The sequence below is a fragment of the Sarcophilus harrisii genome, chromosome 1, assembly GCF_902635505.1.
Source record: "Sarcophilus harrisii chromosome 1, mSarHar1.11, whole genome shotgun sequence".
NCBI lineage: Eukaryota > Metazoa > Chordata > Mammalia > Dasyuromorphia > Dasyuridae > Sarcophilus > Sarcophilus harrisii.
Genome location: NC_045426.1, coordinates 258,467,405 through 258,486,584, shown reverse-complemented (window position 1 = coordinate 258,486,584; position 19,180 = coordinate 258,467,405). Strand labels below are relative to the sequence as shown.

The following is a 19,180-nucleotide window of genomic DNA, read 5'->3' as shown; positions in this document are numbered from 1 at the left end:
ATTCCATACTAAATGAGCCTTTGCAGGTACCTAGTAATTACTCATAGAGTAATTTAATAAACTATACATGTATAACTGTCCTTGGTATTTCCCTACATGACTGAATCAGATGAGGTGAGATCTTTCAAGACAGTTGTGAAAATCGAGTAAGGCTTCATTTATTTCAAAGTTTGTGTAGGTCTGAAGGACTTTAAACATCAAGTCAAGGGCATACTTAAGTCCCCTCCCTGCTATCCCCCAAGGGCATACTTAAGTCCCCTTGTTATCCTCCTGTGACATCAGTGTCTTTCTGTTTAGGTCAAATATGGGCAACTATGTACTTATTGGTCAAGTTCAATTTCTTGGGTAGTTCCCGAGTTTAGAATGTGAGATCCTCAGCCAATAAGGATGAGGGTCAGTGGTGGGAGGGGGTATTTGCATTAGGGATAAAAAGTGTTGACCTTGCCCCCTAGGGTGCCTCCTCCCTTCAATTGTCTGCTCGATGGGTGGGATACCCGATTCTCCGAGAGATCGTATAATAACCTTTGCTTTGCTTCTAGAGATCTCTCCAGCTTTTTTTATTAAATGCTGTCTGAACCACACATGACTATCTTAAGATAGCTATCCCTTGGCTCTGGTGTAAGTAGGTATACTCTCAAATGCATTATTAATTACAAATTTCATTTTAATCACAAAAAAGAATTTTTTCCACACTTAATAAAATGGTAACTATAGATCAAAGAATCTTTGATCTAGAATCTGAAGAATAGAAAGAACTCCCATGTTATACAGATAGGGAAATTGATTGTGATTTGCCTACAGTCATACAGGTAATGACAAGAGGGTAGTATTTGAACCAGTTTTCATTTCAAATCCAATTCCTTCCTCCATCCCTCTCCTTAGCCCTATACCCACTTTAATGAAGGAGAGAGGAGATCAGAAAATGTTTATGGTTTAAAAAAAGGTATCAACAAATCTTTTTCAAAGTATATAGGTAGAGGGACTTAGAGTCAAGAATCACTTTGAAGGTGAAAGTGAGTTGTGGCCCTTCCTGGATAAATTGTTGTGACTGCTATGACCCATTGTAGAGATGTTATCTCCCTTGCAAATTATTTTGGGATTTACTTGCTAGGACTAAGCCTTAAATCCAAATCAGTCAGACTCTCTTTGATTGACTAACAATAGGCCCAAGGCCTATTTCCACTTGGTCATTGTTTGAGCCCTGATTAGCTCCCAGCGCATTCAAATAGCTGTGGTTTCTGTTTTGGCCAGAAACCCTGAGGGTTTTCCCTTTTCAGAATAATTTTTTTTTTTTTTTTTTTGACTAGGTAAAAGAAGTTCTTTCCTGCCTCATTTCTTACTGATTGGGCTTTGCTTTGGTCAAACTGACACCTGCTAAATGATCTTATCTTAAAAAGGCTAACGTGTTCCACTGCATCCAGAGCCATCTCTAGTTCTTCTGATCTGTATCTAGACAATGGGTCCAGATAGTGTTGAGGTATAGATTTGGGGTACCTAAATGAAATTAGGATTTAGTTGAGGTCTAGTGGCAGGTTTGGGGTACAGGGAGTCAAACAGAGCTCCTCTGCAACCCCCTTGGATTCGGCGCAAGAATATGGCGGTAAATGAGGTCTAGTAGCCGCCTGAGTCCCTAATAAAAGCATTTATTAGCCCGAGAGCTAGATTGGTAAAAGAGGTTTATTACTGAGTTTAGAAGTAGGAGATAGGTGAAGGTAGAGATAAGGAGGGCACTGGACAGAGGGTCCAGTGGACAGAGGGTCCTCACATGGCTGGCAAATTAACATTAACTAGGGGGGGTTGGGAATCAAAGATTGGAATCTTTCCCACATCAATAGCTCTGGAGGAGAAAATGAGTTTGGTGACTATATACAGCACTTTGTGTAGAATCGGAAGAGCTTTGGCTTCATCAAGTATGAAGAAGTGGAGAAGCTGGCAGAATCCAGAGTGTATGACAGGCATAGAGCTTGGCATCTGCATGGAAAATGGTTTAAAGTGTGTAAAAAAATGGTGAAGAACTTTTGACTGGACTATAAGAGGTGGGAAGGGGAATAATGTACAATAAAGCTTTTTAAATAAATCAAAATCAAGTTATAAAGTATTTTAAAAGCCAAAGAGGAATTTGTATAAATCCAAGAGCTAATAATGAGTCATTGGAGTTTACTGAGTAGGCAGTAACATGCTAGTATATGCATTTAAAGAAAATATCTTTGACATCCACACAAAGGATGCATTGGAGTCAAGAGAGACTTGAGGTGGAAAAACCATTTGGAATTGACCAGACAAAAAGAAATAAGGTCCTGCACTATGGTGGTAGTTGTGTGAGTAGAAAAAGTTGGATGAGAGAGGTATTGAGGAGGAACAAATGGTAAATTTGAAAATTAATTGGATCTATCAGATGAGAGACAATGAGGAGTCAAAGATAATGTTGAACATATAAACCTCAGACTTTTAAGCCAATTCTAAAATATCTTGAGTTATTTTTCTGCTGTCACTTCCAATCCTACATATGGCCAGCTGTGATCTCTGATAAAAAGAGATTATGCCAGTCTCTGTTAAAAATGTCTTCTTGTTAATGTTCTTAGACATCCAGAACAACTATAATTTCCCCCAGAAAAGCCCCGATTCTTCCAAATCACATATTCTCTACTCTTAAGACATGAGCCCTCAGCAAAGGCATAGTATTTTTTTTCTTCACTGAGTAGCATTCTATAAGAATGAGCAGTATAGGTAAAAGATTGGTAGTAAAACTTAATCTTGCTGGCAGGTTTGACCTCACTTAGTTTTAGCAAGTCTGTATATTGCCTGATCTTGAGACCTGTAAGAAGTAGAATCCCAAGCATCTGCATTGGTAACAACTACCAGCCTTTAAGTGCACACTGAGGCAGTGAGAAGATACAATGTACTAGACCCAGAGTCAGGAAGACCTGAGTTCAAAACCAGCCTCTAGTACTTATTAGTTATAAATAGTCTCTTCTTCTAGCTATTTGACTTTGATAACTCTGTTTTTTCCTGATGCTCATTCTACCTGTATATCTTCATTTTCTCAATCTCCTTTGGTGATTGAACAACCACTTTCTACTTTGTGAGTGTGGTTATACTTCAGACAGTGTCATGAATCTTCTTCTTCCTCCATACTCTGCTTCTTGGGAACCTCTTTTATTTCCATGGGTTCATTTATTATCTTTATGTAGGAAATTTCCTGTTTTATTTATTACTAGCCTTCATCTAGAACTCATCTCATATTTATAACTAACTTTCAAATGTATTCATCTGTTTGTCTCTAGAGCCTCTCAAAATCAGTCTATCTAAAACAGAATTTATTATCTTTTTCTATATATCTGCCCCTCCTCCAACCATTCTTTTTTCCTGTTGACAATGGTAGCATCTTTCAGTAATACAGCTCCATAACCTTAATGTAATCCTAGACACTTTTTTTACCATTTTCTTCCCACATTCAGTCAGTTGCTAGATCCCAGTTGATGCTACTTCCACATCTTCCATATGTAATGTTGGAGAAACTGAGGCAAGATAGAGATTAGAGAGTTTTTAATATTTTATTTGAATTTCTGAGAGGGAGAGAGGCAGAGCAGAATCCATTTTGCCCCGAGGGCTGAATTGGATTTTCTGCTCAAAGAATTCAGCATCGCATGTGAGATTCCAATGATTTTTATAGGGCTCTAGCAATCAGGGTAGACAAAGGCAAGGGGTGGTGTTCAAACACTGGTGAGCTGGAATGTCCAGGAACAGATCATCAATACAGTTCTAACAGGTTGGAGATAAGACCATAAATTCGGATAAATTGGGAATGAAGGAGGTAGTCAGCTAGAGACAGGAAGTCTGGAGAGATAGAGGTAGAGGATGCCAATTAGGTAGCTGAGATAGGACATCTGGAGTTTTATGATTTTTTTGGAATGCCAGAGTGGTCAGATCTCCACAGCCCTAATTGTCTCAGTCCTAATGAACAGAAAAGTGGGTTGCAACCAGGGGGATTGAGACAGAACTGAGACAGAACAATTTAGGGAAACTGAGGCAGGGCAATTTAGGGGAACTGAGATAGGACAATTGAAGGAAACTGAGGCAGGACAATAAAAGAAAAGTGTGGCACAATACATAATCTGTCTTCTTTTTACTTACACAACATGTATCATAGTTTAGGCTCTCATCACTTCTCCTTATACCTTTTTTATTCCACATAGCTGCTAAAATATTCTTACTCTGACCATGATATCACCCACCTCAAAAACTTTCAGCAGCTTTTTCTTGTGGTAGAAAGCTATAACAGTGATAAATTTCTAGGCAAAGAACCTGGGTTCAAATTTGAGCTTTTGCACCTGTATGATATTTGGCAAATCATTTAACTTTTATTGAACTCAGCTTCCCATTAGGTAAGATGAACCATTTGACTAAAAGTCCTCTTAGGTAAAATTTCTCTGATTTTTCCTCTATGTTCTAGGAAGCTCATCAGTGGGAAAACATCCATCACCCTGCATGATCCCATTAGCCTTAGTTCTTCACCTCATGCAGTCTTTCTGACCCTCTGATTGGGAAATGGAGCCATCCCAAACTTCTATCTAAGAGGGGAGCTCAACTCAGACTGTCTCCCTCCTTATTTCTCATGTAGCTGTATATTACTTTGGGACTTTGATTTTTTTTTCCCCCCACAGCCCCACAACAGGGATCTTCCCAGGTCATCCAGCCTCTCTCACTGATTTTATTTTCTCTTGTGCGTTGTCTTTTCTCCATTAAATTATAAACTCCTTGATGGCAGGAACTAGTTGGTTTGGTTTGGCTTGGCTTTTTTTTTTTTTTTTTTTCTTTTCTAATTTATATCCCTAGCCCTTAGCACACTTCCTGGCAAAAAACAGGCACTTAATAATGTTCATTGCCTGACTGACTTTCTAAATCTATGACTCTATTGTTTCTAGAGTAAAATACAGAGTCCTTCTTAAGGTTGGCCAAAGTCTTATTTCCAATCTGTGGATGAAGTTTTATTTCATATCCATCTTTTCCATGCATTTTTTATTGCAACTAAACTAGATTATTGGCTATTAGTTACCCACCTCAGTTTATCTGCATAATCTCTGTGCCTCAAAAGTACTTGCTGCTCATTTTTAATTTTTCAAAGACTCAACTCCTGTCTTCTCCTCCTTAAATCATCTATCCTTGAATCCCTTGCCTCCTTTTCTTTTTGCTCTTCGTAGGATTGTAGCTTGAAATCTTAAATCAACTTTCCCTTATCTTCCATAGTTGCAACTGTTATCTGATTCCTCAGATTTTGTAGGTTTAGAGTGGTCCTGGATTAGTTTATAATTCTCTAAATCACCTAATCTAAAGAATCAGGAGTCCCTGTTCCCTCTCCTTTCTGATCTCTCTCATTCAGTCAGTGCTAAAACATTCAATTTTCTTTCATAAATTATCTCAGATCAGCTCACTTCCTTCAGATCAGGTCCTTCTTAAATTCCATTTATATATATTTATCAAGTCCCTATTGTGTGTTAATTATTTTGTTAGGTGTTAAAAATAAACAAGACATTTCCTATCATCAAGCAGATTAGGTGAAACTTAAGTCAGGACAGTTGTGTCTTTTTAACAACAACGCCAAGCACTGTGCCTTGTATTGTAGCAGATAGTTAATACACTTTTAGTGAAATTGAAATGTGCTGAACTGATTTGAAAAGAGGAGGTCAATTCTCAGAATCCTGGCCCTAAAGGGTCTCTTATTTTCCCCTGTCTTCCATCAGGGACTGGACAAGCAAGTTCAGGTATTTCTGACAGATAAACAGGCTGCCTGCTAAGTTGGTGTTAATGAATATGGAACTATAAGCTAGACTTAAAACTAAAGGTTAGCAGCAAAGGATTCAGTTGTATCTTTTTAAGGTATCACACCTTTAAATCTCAATCTAATATATCTAATTATATATCTAATTAATTAGATATCTAATAGAAATCTATGGATCCCTAGAAAAGAAAGATTATTTTACTCCTTACAGCCTGATCCATATAAGAAATTGTTGTCCAATTGAAATTGTAGATTACTCTACTGATCTCCCATTCCCTGGAAAGGGAGCTGTTCTATAGAATATTTATGACTGGTGATTAGAATTTCTCCTTTAGGATGAATTATCAGACTATGAGGTAACAGAAAGCAGGGACTAGAACCAAAAGATTCATGTGTTGATCCTGCTACTTAATAATTATGTAATTTTGGCAAATCACTTCAATTTTCTTGGCCTCAATCTATTTATTTGTAAAATGAAGGAATAAGAATAGATGAGTTTCTAAGACCCCTTTCAGATCATTTAATTTAGTTATTTTTCAATCGTGCCTAACTTCTTGTGACCCATTTGGAGTTTTCTTGGCAAAGATATTGGAGTGGTTTGCCATTTCCTTCTCCAACTCATTTTGTAAATAAGCAAACAGAGACAGAGTTAAGTGACCTATCCAGTGTCACCCAGCTAGTAAGTATTTATATTAATTCCAACAACAATTAGAATATCAAAGATGAATATTTTTCAGTATCAAAAATATAGAAGATTACCAAAAGAAAGTACTTAAAATTAATATTGAACCAATCATTTGTTGGGCTCAGAAACAAATGCATGGTATTAAATATTTGTAATAAAATCAATAAAAAAATTATATACACATACTTATATGATATACCTATAATAATACTACATAACATTTATATAATATTTACTAGATAAACATTATGCAATTAGAAACTCAAGCTTTGCTAAAACCTTCCAAGATAAAAAAATGTTTTGACTCTAGGCTTGGTAACAGGATATTTGCTAACTAAGGAATAGCCTACCACCAGAAGTTGTCCATCTAGTAAAGGGAGAGGAATTGCCATGTGCATAGGGATGGAGGAAAGAATAATGATGAAATTCTGCAAATATAATAAGAATTATATTTTTTGGTGCTCAAATGGATCTACTGTCACTAATTTGACCTTTCCACAGTATAGATCCCAATCCATCTCTGCTTGCCCATTCCTTGTGAATCTAGTCCATATTTTCCCATAAGTACAACATGTGATATTCACTCAATGTGCTGATAAACTCCCTTGCTTTCTTTTGACATTGTGGGAATATCAGTGAATATTCAGATGTTCCTTTTTTCCCTACCACAGAACCAGCCTATTTTTCTTCATCTCATTTAGTTCCCTGATAACACCTTTTATTTCTATTCTACTTGGAGGTTTTCCATATGTTGTGTGTTTATTTGTTTTACATAAAAGGGGAAATTGACAGAGAGAAAATAAATTTATGCTTATAGTATTTTTAAAATACATATTACTTTTTTCTTTTTCATTACAAATCAACAAATATTCCTGAATTGCTTATTATTCTAGACATTAGGAGACTCAGAGACAATAATGAATCAGACATGCTATTGGAGAAATAACATTTATGTACACAAGTAGATGTGAAATATAAACAAAATGTAAAGGGGAGGCACTAACAGCTGAAAAAGATCAGGAAAAGTCTCATTTCAGAAGCAGCATTTGAAGTGAGCTTTGAAGGAGGCTAAGAAATAGAAGACGTAATGTTGAGGAGTGAGTGAATTCCAGTCATAGAACATAATATATGCAGAGTCACAGAGACTGGAGATAGAATGTTATGTGTGATAAATGGCAAATTAGCCAGTTGGAATGGACTATAGTGTTTGAAGGAGAGTGACATGTAACATCTTAAAAATTAGGTGAGAGCTAGATTGGGCAGGACTTTTAATGGCAGAGAGGAACTAGAGCTTTTTGAGAGGTATATGACAGGGTCAGACTCATTCTTTAGTGATTTCCCTTTCATAGCTTTGTGAAATATGAATTGGAGAGGACAGAAATTGGAGGTAGAGTAGCTCTTAAGAGGCTATTGCAATAATTTGGGTGAGCAGTGGAAAGGACTTGCATTAGAGTTATGTTCATGTTAGTGGATAAAAGGGGAGAGATGAAAGGGAGACATGATGAAATTCTGGAAGCTCGCGCGCGCACGCGCGCGCGTGTGTGTGTGTGTGTGTGTGTGTGTATGCTCATTCTCAATTGAATCTGTGAGTTCAGTGATTTGAATGCTCCCTCCCACAGTGCTGATTGATGCCAACTCATATTTGCCCGTTTCTTGTTATTCCTGTCCAAGTGCTCCTGTAAGTACACTACAGGGCGCCCACCCAGTGTACTTAGTCTTCCTAGCTTTATTCCTTTCCGGATTGTGTACAAGAAGAGACATTTCTCTTTATTCAAAAATTGAACCTGGTTATCCAAGATAAGCAAAATATTTCTTAAGAGAAAAATAGTAAAGTAAGTGTTGGTAAGTGGTAGTCAGGTTCAATAATAGTAAGTTTATGCTGAAAAGAGTTTCCTAAAGAATATCCTCTTTTTTGTATCCTCAGCCTTAAGACAGTGTTTGGCACATAGGAGGTGTTTAATAAATGTTTATTGAATAGCAAGTATTTCTTTCTTATGCAATGACATCTGAAAATCCATATCATCATTCATTTCAGAGTCAATATTCCTTCCTTCATGAAACCTTAAATCATTCCCCTTCACTCTTCCTACCCCAATTACAATTACATTATATTTACTTCTCTGTGTGCGTGTTGTTTCCTCTGGTAGAGTTACATAGAGTCTGGTAGAGAATGAGAGTTCCTTGACACCAGGGAGTATTGTACTTTGGTGTTTGCATCCACCGTGCTTTTTGCATAACACTCACTTAGTGAATTGAATTACATCTTTTTTACATCAAGACTTTCCTCATCTCTGCTTTTGTTAAATTGCCCTTTGGGATAAGAAATTAAATGGGCTTTTGGTGGGAGTTTTGTGGAAACCACAGATAATATGAGAAGGCCAGCAGATGACAGAAAATGTTTAGAATTGCAGAAATGTACAGTATATATGTACAGTGATGTATAAAACCAACACATCTTGTTGTTGTTGTTTTTAATAGCATTCTTTTCCAAATACATGCAAAGATACAACATTTTGTCTTTAATTCAGACTTTTTCTCATGTACAAAGGAAGGGTCAAAAAATTTTCCACCATTTTCCAGTTTGGGGAGTGTGGTTACATTTCTAACCCCTGTGATATGGAAGGATACCTGGATAGTCATTTGGTGTAAAGTACAAGTTTTGTATATGAATTTATAGGGAAGACTTTTGTTTTGTGTGCAGAAAATAAGGTAAGTAGTTATGATCTATCTGAAAAAAATAAGACTGAGAAGTAATTTAAAGAAAATTTTATTAGAAGTATGAAAGATGAACACCATAAAGGAAATTAATTTTTTTTACATCACTGAAATGTCCCTTGCTGTTCTCAGTTATTGATACTCTACCAAAGGGCTCTTTTTTTTCCCTAATTTTTCTTCCTAGTATTATAATCCACTGGATGTTAATCTGTAAGTATTTATCAAAGTTTAAATAGAGAAGGGTAAACAATCTAAATTTCCTTAAAGCTTTCTCAGAGATTTATTTTCTCTCTCAAGGTCTCTTTAATTTCCCCCCATTTTTTTTTTTTTTTTTAATTTTGAGTATCCTTGTATGGATGATCTGGAAATTTATTTTTGACATAGAAAATGAGAAGCCTTGTTAGTGAGTTGATATATCCTTTGCTTTCTTAAACAGAGCCATAACCCTGGAGAATCAGCTGGTGATCTTGGCAACAAAAGCAAGTGATTCCGGAGGTTATTACGTCCAGGCTGTCAATGAAAAAAATGGAGAAAATAAGACAAGCCCATTCACTTATTTGAGCATAGAAAGTGAGTTTTTAAAATGCTAAATGAAAGCTTGAATGATGCTATTAAAAAGAAATAACTTGATTTAATTGACAATGGCATAAAAATAGGATGTTTCTTTAGTTAACCTGATTATCTCTAATATCAGTTGAATGCCAAAAACATATGGGTAAAACTTTTAACATATGTCTTTCTTTAAAAATGATATTTGGTTATTCTAGGAAATGTTGATTCATATAATGTTTGTAAATGAAAGTTCTTTGAGTTTTTATGAACAGTTTTATGCTCTTGCTTTTATAGATTTGTGATTTTTTTTTCTTTTTAAAAATGTTTCTCAAGTAACAGGGATTTATGAGTCCTAATTGGGACTAGAAGAGCTAAAACGATTATGTCTATCTGGTGCAGCAAGAAAATTCTTAGGAAAATTCCTTTTGAGTTGAACTAAAATAAACTGTATTAAATGTACATAATAATTAATCTATTTTTCTACCTGATTAAAGAGATATTCTCCATAATTCATTTTAACTATGCCACAGTGTGATTCATGGAAGAGATCCCATTTGTAAATTTAGTTTTATGAAGGAAATTTACTTTAAAATTTTGACCTCTATAAAAAGGCTCATAAGCCTAGTCTTAGTGGCAAATGGCTAGTTTCTTTAGAGAAAAACAGGATACTCAATACTGACATAGCTCTTTGGTTATGACTTTGGATATTAAGATTTGTTTATGTATCAAAAAAGTTTTTATGTATCCTGGTTTTTAACATTTAAATATCTTGGTGTCTTCATGGTATAAAATGTACTTTAATGTTGAATAAACACAATTTAGGAAACTATCATACTGAATTGTAAGCTTTAACAATATTATGATTAGATTCCAGGAGTTAGTTGTAACTACCAGCTTTTTTAAAAAATGAAAAGGAATAAGTTATGTAATTTGGTTGGAGGGGATCCAATCTAGCTTCATTCATAGGATGACTACATAAGGGCTTTTACTTAAGTGATTTTTTTCCTTTTGTTTTGTTTTGTTACATTTTGGGGGGAGAGCTTGTGCAAGAGTGGGAAATGGGGACAGAAGGATGTATGATTAACAGAAATGAATTTTAGCAATGCTGTTTTATTCCAAGAGTAGTCTGTATAAGTCCCCTCTCCATCTCCCTTAGACTTAATCCCTAGGGACCTGACAATTAAAATATCACAGGAGAAGGAGAGGCAGTGTGTTGTGGAGTAAAGAAAGCTGGCATTAAAATCAGGAAATCTTGAGTCCAGATCCTACCACTCATGACACTTCTTGTTGCCCAGGCATCTCTCAAATGAATGCATATCTGTAGCCATGATGACTACTGTTTCAGTGGCTACTTACAGAGTTCCTTATACTGATACAATTATAGATCCAAGCCTCCAAAATTCATAGGAAAACATCAAGCCATCATAACAAGAACATGTGCCAGTCTGGATATAAATATAATCTTTTATGATCCTTTGGAACTCTTTGTTATTGGTTCTGGGGTTTTAAGTATCTCAAAGATTTAGATCCATTGATTACTTCAAAAAAATTCACTGCATGGGACAATATAGATGTCTAAATAATCCAGGACAGTGGAATAAGCTAAAATCTAATGTTATTTGGGGAAAAAAATTTCCAGATAATAATACAGAAATTATGTTATTGCACTAAATGAAATGCATATAAACTAGATTATTGTCGTGGCATTCAGTTTCAGATTCTATAAATGCAATACTAGTTCTACTTAAATTTAACTGACTGTTCTCAGAAACAACTGTAGAATAAAACCCAGAAAGATAACAAGTCAAGAGAGGTTAAATTTTGAAAAGTGAAAAAAGAAATTGATTTCATTATGCTAAAAGAAAATAAAATTAATAAATTTAGGAAGATTCTAGTTACTATCAGAATTATTAGACTACCCAATAGATTCCTACATCCCTAGAGTCTACAAATTAATAAAAGAAAATTTTAAATTAAAAAAAATTGTGTTGACACAAAGATTCTAATATCATTCTATAAGTAGGGTGGATTGAAATCTATAGAAATTTTAACATTTAATTTCAGGCATTATTTTCCATGTTCAAAGTAACAAAATTGACCAGATGCTGCTTATAAATATTTTAATTATTTGAATTGTGCTTGATTTCCATATACTTCATATGCTCACAACCTGGAGGAGGTGTTAATGAGCAGTAAAATGTCAAAAATAAAAATAAAAGCTGGAAACAAGAAGAAAAAGGAAAAGGAATAAATTTCTGAGAAATTTATTATTCATTTGTAAATTTTGGCTCAGTGTTTAACAATATGTAGGTATTTATCTCCTCACCATAAATTAATTTAAAAAAATAAACACAGAGTTCTTGATAAATTTTCATAGGCCATTGTAGTTTTCCACTTTTCCCCCTAAATCCTATTGGTAAGCAATTGAAGCCTAGGACCTCAACCACCAGATCTCTTGTTAAGCTATGAAATACTGAAGGGTACATCACCTTCCTAGGTTTGTTAGTAAATTAGATATCCTCAAGATCCATTCATAATGTTAGCAGGACATAGTGTGTTCTGCAGACTTGGACATCTCTCTTTTTTCCCTTCTGATGCAAGCTTTGTGAAAAACATAAAACAAGATTGATGACATTTTTTTTTTTAAACTTCCCAGCCAACATTTCTGAAGAGTCAAAAGATAATACGGCCAGTTTTCATTTAACGAAGATAAATTTTCTTCTAATACACAGAATATAAAGAAGGAAATCTTTGTGTGGTGGATAAGATTGGAATAGTTGGGCCTGGAAATTAAACTCCTGGTTTGTTCATATTATAATTAATTTAAAATATGAAGGTGTCATGTTGTTCCAGTTACAATAACAAAACATCTATTCTGTAGCAGCAGCATTGGTGGAATGAAGTAGAGAACCTAAATTAGCTTTGAAGGAAAACTTAGTCACCTAATTGATATATTATCACCCAATTAACAGACAGGAAGATGCATTTCAGGTTTTTAAAGATACTAATGCTTCTCAAAAGGAAAAATGTGTATTTAAAGGCTAACACACACACACACACACACACACACACACACACACATTGGTACTTAGTAATAGTTTGGCTACTATTGCCATCTAAAGAAATGAAAGGATAAAAAGAATTTGGATAACAAACATAAGTGCTGGAAATAAAAGGCAATACTGTAATGATACCACCTGCTGTTTTTGTGACTGTTAAGTTGATGATAACATCTTCCAGCATTTTCTCCTATGTTTGTATGGGGAAAAAAAGATAAATTACTCCAGGTTTTGCACAGATAATTCCTGTCAGGAAGGGGTGAGTGTTGTACTGAACTAATAGTTCACCTAGTCACTAGGAAGATTTACTGCCAAGTAGGATTGTGAATTTGCTTTGAAGTTTTAATGTGACTTACATTCAGCAGATGTTAAGGACATAGGTGGGATTGTTGGAAGCATCACTGCATGAATTTTTCATAGGTAGTTCCTGAGGCCCAGGTGCACACTGGAGAAAGAATGGGCTGAACTCTCCAAAGATTAGACATTTCTATTCTGAGGTCAAACTCAGGCAAGCTTTATAAACCTGCCAACCTGTTTTTTTCATCTTTCCTTTGAGGACTTTACATGCACTTAACTTCTATGAGGCAGTTCATTCAGAACTGAGTTCATGCATCAATAAGGTTTTTTTTCAATAAAGGAAAAGAAGTAAGAGATGAGGAAAAATGCCCAGGGATGGTTCTGACCATCTCTACTGATCCTCTCCTAAAAAAGTAAAATGCTGTCTGACTTTCTGTAAGGCATGATACTTTACTGTTTGAACATCTTTATCTGATGCCCTGTCCTTCCCTAACAGAGGCTTCTCCTTTTTTCACCCTCAGTCTGAAAAATCATTCCCCACCCTCAGTCCCAACCCAAGCAAAAGGGGAGGGAGAATTGAGAACTGGACCTGGGATGGCAGTGGCATGGGACATCTTTGGTATAAGTGTACATGTACATCTCTTGTTCCTCTGCAGAGAGTATATCACTTGAATGTATAACTTGCGGTCTTAGTGCAAAAGTAGAATGAAACACCCAGGTGTCCTGTCACGGGAGGTCTTCAGTTAAAGAGCAAATGGTCATTTAATCATGTATGTTATAGGAGCAGCCAGCTGGCACTGTGCATAAAGTCAGGAGGACTTGACTTTAATCCAGCCTCAAATGGTTACTAGCTGTGTGTGACTTTAGGCAAATCTCTTAATCTAGGTGCTTGCTCCAGTTTCCTCATCTATAAAATGGGAATTGGTTTGATAATCAGATGAGATAACCTTTGTGAAGGGCTTAGCATGGTGCTGGGCGATAGTGAGTGATGATGATAATATCATGGTGATGGTGATGGTGGTGGTGGTGGTGGTGGTGGTGGTGGTAGTGGTGGTGTTCTATTGGAGATTCTATTCTGAGTATGGATTGGAATGTACAGCTATTAAGAGGTCTCTGCTGACATTAGATCTTGTGATTCTGAATTAGTTCATAAACTTATCACTCAGCTTTTACCACCAAAACAAAGTCATGGGATTATCTTTAATACCTATGCACCGAAACAAACTATTCACGTAACTCATTCTATGTTTTAGTCCAAGCAACTTTGGGAGTTTACCCTCAAAACTATGATTCATAAACACTCACTAGCGCAATTAGTGCAGTTACCTCAGTGGAAAAGCACGGATTGAAATCCCCTACAGTAGTACATCTTGTCCTGATCTTACACAGTAGTAGCAAAATATTATCCTTGGGGCACGCTCTCTGGCAAATGCATGCTTTGTCAGTGGGAATGTCAGTGAGCAATCTATGTGGCAAAGAAAACCTGTGGGTTCTTTCTCTTTTCATGGTGTTTTCATACTGCTCATCCTGGGTGCAACATTTTTGCTGGACAAATCACTCCACTGGACTCTCTGGCCCTTTTTCCACAACTGGAAAACACTAGAACCAATTCTACCACACAGCTAACTACAGAGCTATCTGGCTTTCTGGAGGCCACAAAGGACATGGCTTATCATTCAGCTAGCCATTAGGCAGTTAGATGCCACAATGCTCAGAGATCTGGGCCTGGCTTCAAGAAGACCTAAGTTCAAATTGGGCCCCAGTACCTCCTAACTATATTCCTAAATGTGTGACCTTCGTTCTTTCCTTTCTTCCTCCTTCCCTCACTTCCTCTTTCTTTCCTTCCATCTGGGTGGCTCAGAATGGTGAGAGGTCATCATTAAAAAAAAAAAAAAAGCTGGAGAGATCTCTAGGAGCAAAGCAAAAGTTTATTGTATGTTCTTGCGAGAATCGAGAGTTCCAGTCGTTGAGTTTGCAGTTGAAGGGAGGAGGCACCTTTCAGGACAGGTTTGAAACTTAAATAATCCCAAATGCAAATACCCCTCCCACCACTGACCATAATCCTCATTGGCTGAGGATCTTACATTCTAAAGTCGGGAACTACCCAAGAAATTGAACTTGGTGAATAAGTACATGGTTGCCCATGTTTGACTGAAGTAGGGAGAAAATGATGTCATGGAAGGATAGCAGGAAGGGGATTTATGTATGCCCTTGGATCAATGCTCAAGGACCTTCAGGCCTACTCTAACTTTGGGGGAGATGAAGCCTTACTCAATTTTCACAACTATCCTGAGAAATCTCACCTCATCTTGTTCATTTCCTTCCTTCCTCCCTTCCTTATTCTCTTCCTTTCTCCCTCTCTTCCTTCTTCCCTTCCTCCCTCACCCCATTCCTTCATTCTTTCTTTCATTAACATAGTATGTTTTTATACTTTACAAATGCTTTATGTTCCATTTCCAATTTTGCACCCTGTATAATCAGTGAGTAAATATTCAGTTTCTCCAATGGGCTGTGCCTCACATCCTTATGCAAGCAATGAAATATTGAATGCTAGAGTTGAAGAACAATGCAAGAAAGTACAAAAGATGTCACAGTGTACTACAGGATTAACCTGTGGATGGCAATAAGTGATTTAGGCACTCAAAAATACTAGTAATTATGACTGGCTAGGTATCATGGTGATAATGAGATTTATTATAGGTCTCCAAAGGAGAACAGAAAGATTGGTTGGGAAGAGAATGTTCCAGGAATTTGATTCAGTAGTTTATGAGGTCAGTATCAGATCAATGTGAGTGCTCTCTTCATTGGTTCAAATCATAAACTGTCTACAACTTTTCATCTTCTGTAGCTCTTGCACTCATACTTCCATAAATCCTCCACAAAAGATCTACCTAATGAATGGAAAACTACGTCCAGATCTTTAAGCATTCCATGAATACCAGTGTAAAACATAGATTGTCCATTTGTCTTACTTCACCCTTATTACTTGATTAAGTCTATCTCCTTTCATCATCCACTTCCTGAATATCTGCTATGCTAATATGTCTGTTTTCATCACTCTATTGTATTTTGCCATTTTAATTCTTTAGAGATTTTGATGTTTCTTAATTTGAAACTATGTAACAGAATCATGTTTCTAAAAAAATGAATTTTTATGCCAAGGAATTTGGGTTCATTAAAAAGTGTTATATAATTTCCTGAATGAGACATTCTTTCTATTATTCAGTTCTGTTTCCAGCTGATGTGCCCTTCTGTAGTACATGTCCAAGATAGAATCATTATTGGGCTATGTATCCAAATGTGGACAATGAACATTCTTCATATTTTTTTTAATAGGTTGTTATGTCAAACTATTTGGAGTCATCATTCCAAGATTTTAATCTTTGCATCTCCTACTCCCTGCCCAACTGCGGCAGCCTCACTTGGCCTAATAGAAGCACTTCCCAATGAAGTTTCACTTTATTGCTCCTCCCTAGTTTGGAGCTAAAGAACTCAATGAATACTTGATCAAAACTCTAGCACTGTTCATGAAAGAATATTAGCCTCTATTCATTGTCCTCCCTGCAGCCACACCCCATGTATGTCCTCTCCCAGGTTGCAATGTAAGTTGCAATGTAAGCTCCTGGAGGGCAGACACTGTCTTTGCTCTAGTATTTTTATATCCAGTCCTTGACACTTACTGTTACATTCATTCAAAAATTACTTTAGAATGTGGAGATTTGAGCCCATCTAATAGTGATTGTCCTCAAGAGCACATTGAAAAATTAGGTCATTTTGATGTCCATCAGGCTGTATAGAATAAAACTCTGGAAGCAGAAAAATAGTGGGCTTATTCTAGGGGCAGTAAGTAGCTGGTATGAGTAAGTAAAACGTTCACATAAGCAAAAAATGTGATATGAGGCAATAGTCAGCCCTGCATATAAAATCAGATATGATAACTAATTACGAATTTTCCAAGCTTCCTCTCCTCTCCAATAATTTTTTTTCTTTTAATAAGCATTGTGTCCCAAAAATTAGGTGCAGAAATCTCTTTGTCCTATCATAAAGCCTGAAAACCATGACCAGAAAGATTCTCTGCCCCTTTGAGAAGAAAGGGAGAATCTACCTTGACCCTAAATCCAAGTAGATCATTTTGTCTGAAACCAAATGGTCAGAATTCAGTCAACAGGGAATTTAAGATTATTTCAGAGTAGTCTTGCAATAGAATGACTCAGCATTTTATTTATAGTTTCCACGTGTAGTTAATATCTTTTTACCTCTAATCACTTTTGCTATTACATTCATTGAAATGATTTGTCTCTTATCTCTGTCACTATAATTGATATGTGAGGATAAGAAATTCTTTGAAGATGCAAACAAGGGAGATGGAAAATTGAATTTGCCTTGCAATCATTTTATAAACTCTGACATACGTCCATTATGTATCCTGTCTGGGGAAATGCTGAACAAAGTTAATGGTTATTTGTTGGAAGGAGTACCTTTCACAGTACCAGTTCTTTCACTAGGAAAAAATGTTTTAATGACTAGGTATCCCCCAAATCTTCCCTTTTTTACCTTTACCTAAGAAAGCATAATCCTATCTGAAGCTTCACAGTTTTAAAAGAAAATTACTACAATTTGGTAAGCTTATGCCTTGTTTTTTTTTTGTTTGTTTGTTTTGTTTTGTTTTGTTTTTCCATATAAAAGATTTTATCTTGATGAAGATGACTTTATTTATTTATTTTTTTAATTTAATAGCCTTTTATTTACAGGATATATACATGGGTAACTTTACAGCATTAACAATTGCCAAACCTCTTGTTCCAATTTTTCACCTCTTACCCCCCCACCCCCTCCCCTAGATGGCAGGATGACCAGTAGATGTTAAATATATTAAAATATAAATTAGATACACAATAAGTATACATGACCAAAACGTTATTTTGCTGTACAAAAAGAATCAGACTCTGAAATATTGTACAATTAGCTTGTGAAGGAAATCAAAAATGCAGGTGGGCATAAATATAGGGATTGAGAATTCAATGTAATGGTTTTTAGTCATCTCCCAGAGTTCTTTTTCTGGGTATAGCTAGTTCAGTTCATTACTGCTCCATTAGAAATGATTTGGTTGATCTCGTTGCTGAGGATGGCCAGGTCCATCAGAACTGGTCATCATATAGTATTGTTGTTGAAGTATATAATGATCTCCTGGTCCTGCTCATTTCACTCAGCATCAGTTCGTGTAAGTCTCTCCAGGCCTTTCTGAAATCATCCTGTTGGTCATTTCTTACAGAACAGTAATATTCCATAATATTCATATACCACAATTTATTCAGCCATTCTCCAACTGATGGACATCCATTCAGTTTCCAGTTTTTAGCCACTATGAAAAGGGCTGCCACAAACATTCCTGCACAGGTCCCTTTTCCTTCTTTATAATCTCTTTGGGATATAATCCCAGTAGTAACACTGTTGGATCAAAGGGTATGCACAGTTTGATAACTTTTTGAGCATAGTTCCAAACTACTCTCCAAAATGGTTGGATTCGTTCACAACTCCACCAACAATGCATCAATGTCCCAGTTTTCCCACATCCCCTCCAACAATCATCATTATTTTTTCCTGTCATCTTAGCCAATCTGACAGGTGTGTAGTGGTATCTTAGAGTTGTCTTAATTTGCATTTCTCTGATTAATAATGACTTGGAGCATCTTTTCATATGACTAGAAATAGTTTCAATTTCTTCATCTGAGAATTGTCTGTTTCATATCCTTTGACCATTTTTCAATTGGAGAATGGCTTGATTTTTTATAAATTAGAGTTAATTCTCTATATATTTTGGAAATGAGGCCTTTATCATAACCTTTGACTGTAAAAATATTTTCCCAGTTTATTGCTTCCCTTCTAATCTTGTCTGCATTAGTTTTGTTTGTACAAAAACTTTTCAGTTTGGTATAATCGAAATTTTCTATTTTGTGATCAGTAATGATCTCTAGTTCTGCTTTGGTCATAAAGACCTTCCCCTTCCACAGGTCTGAGAGGTAAACTATCCTGTGTTCCTCTAATTTATTAATAATTTCATTCTTTATGCCTAGGTCATGAACCCGTTTTGAC

General features: G+C 36.0%; 1 protein-coding gene across 3 annotated transcripts in view; it reads left to right on the top strand.

The window, feature by feature from the left end:
* The window catches only part of SDK1 (sidekick cell adhesion molecule 1), a 1,196,729-nt gene that overhangs the window by 679,882 nt on the left and 497,667 nt on the right, over nucleotides 1-19,180 (top strand). For all 3 annotated transcript variants that reach the window (XM_031949904.1, XM_031949968.1, XM_031949836.1), the window contains one exon: nucleotides 9,616-9,749. In XM_031949904.1, the coding sequence (XP_031805764.1) occupies nucleotides 9,616-9,749 (134 nt within the window). The remainder of the gene's footprint in view (nucleotides 1-9,615; nucleotides 9,750-19,180) is intronic.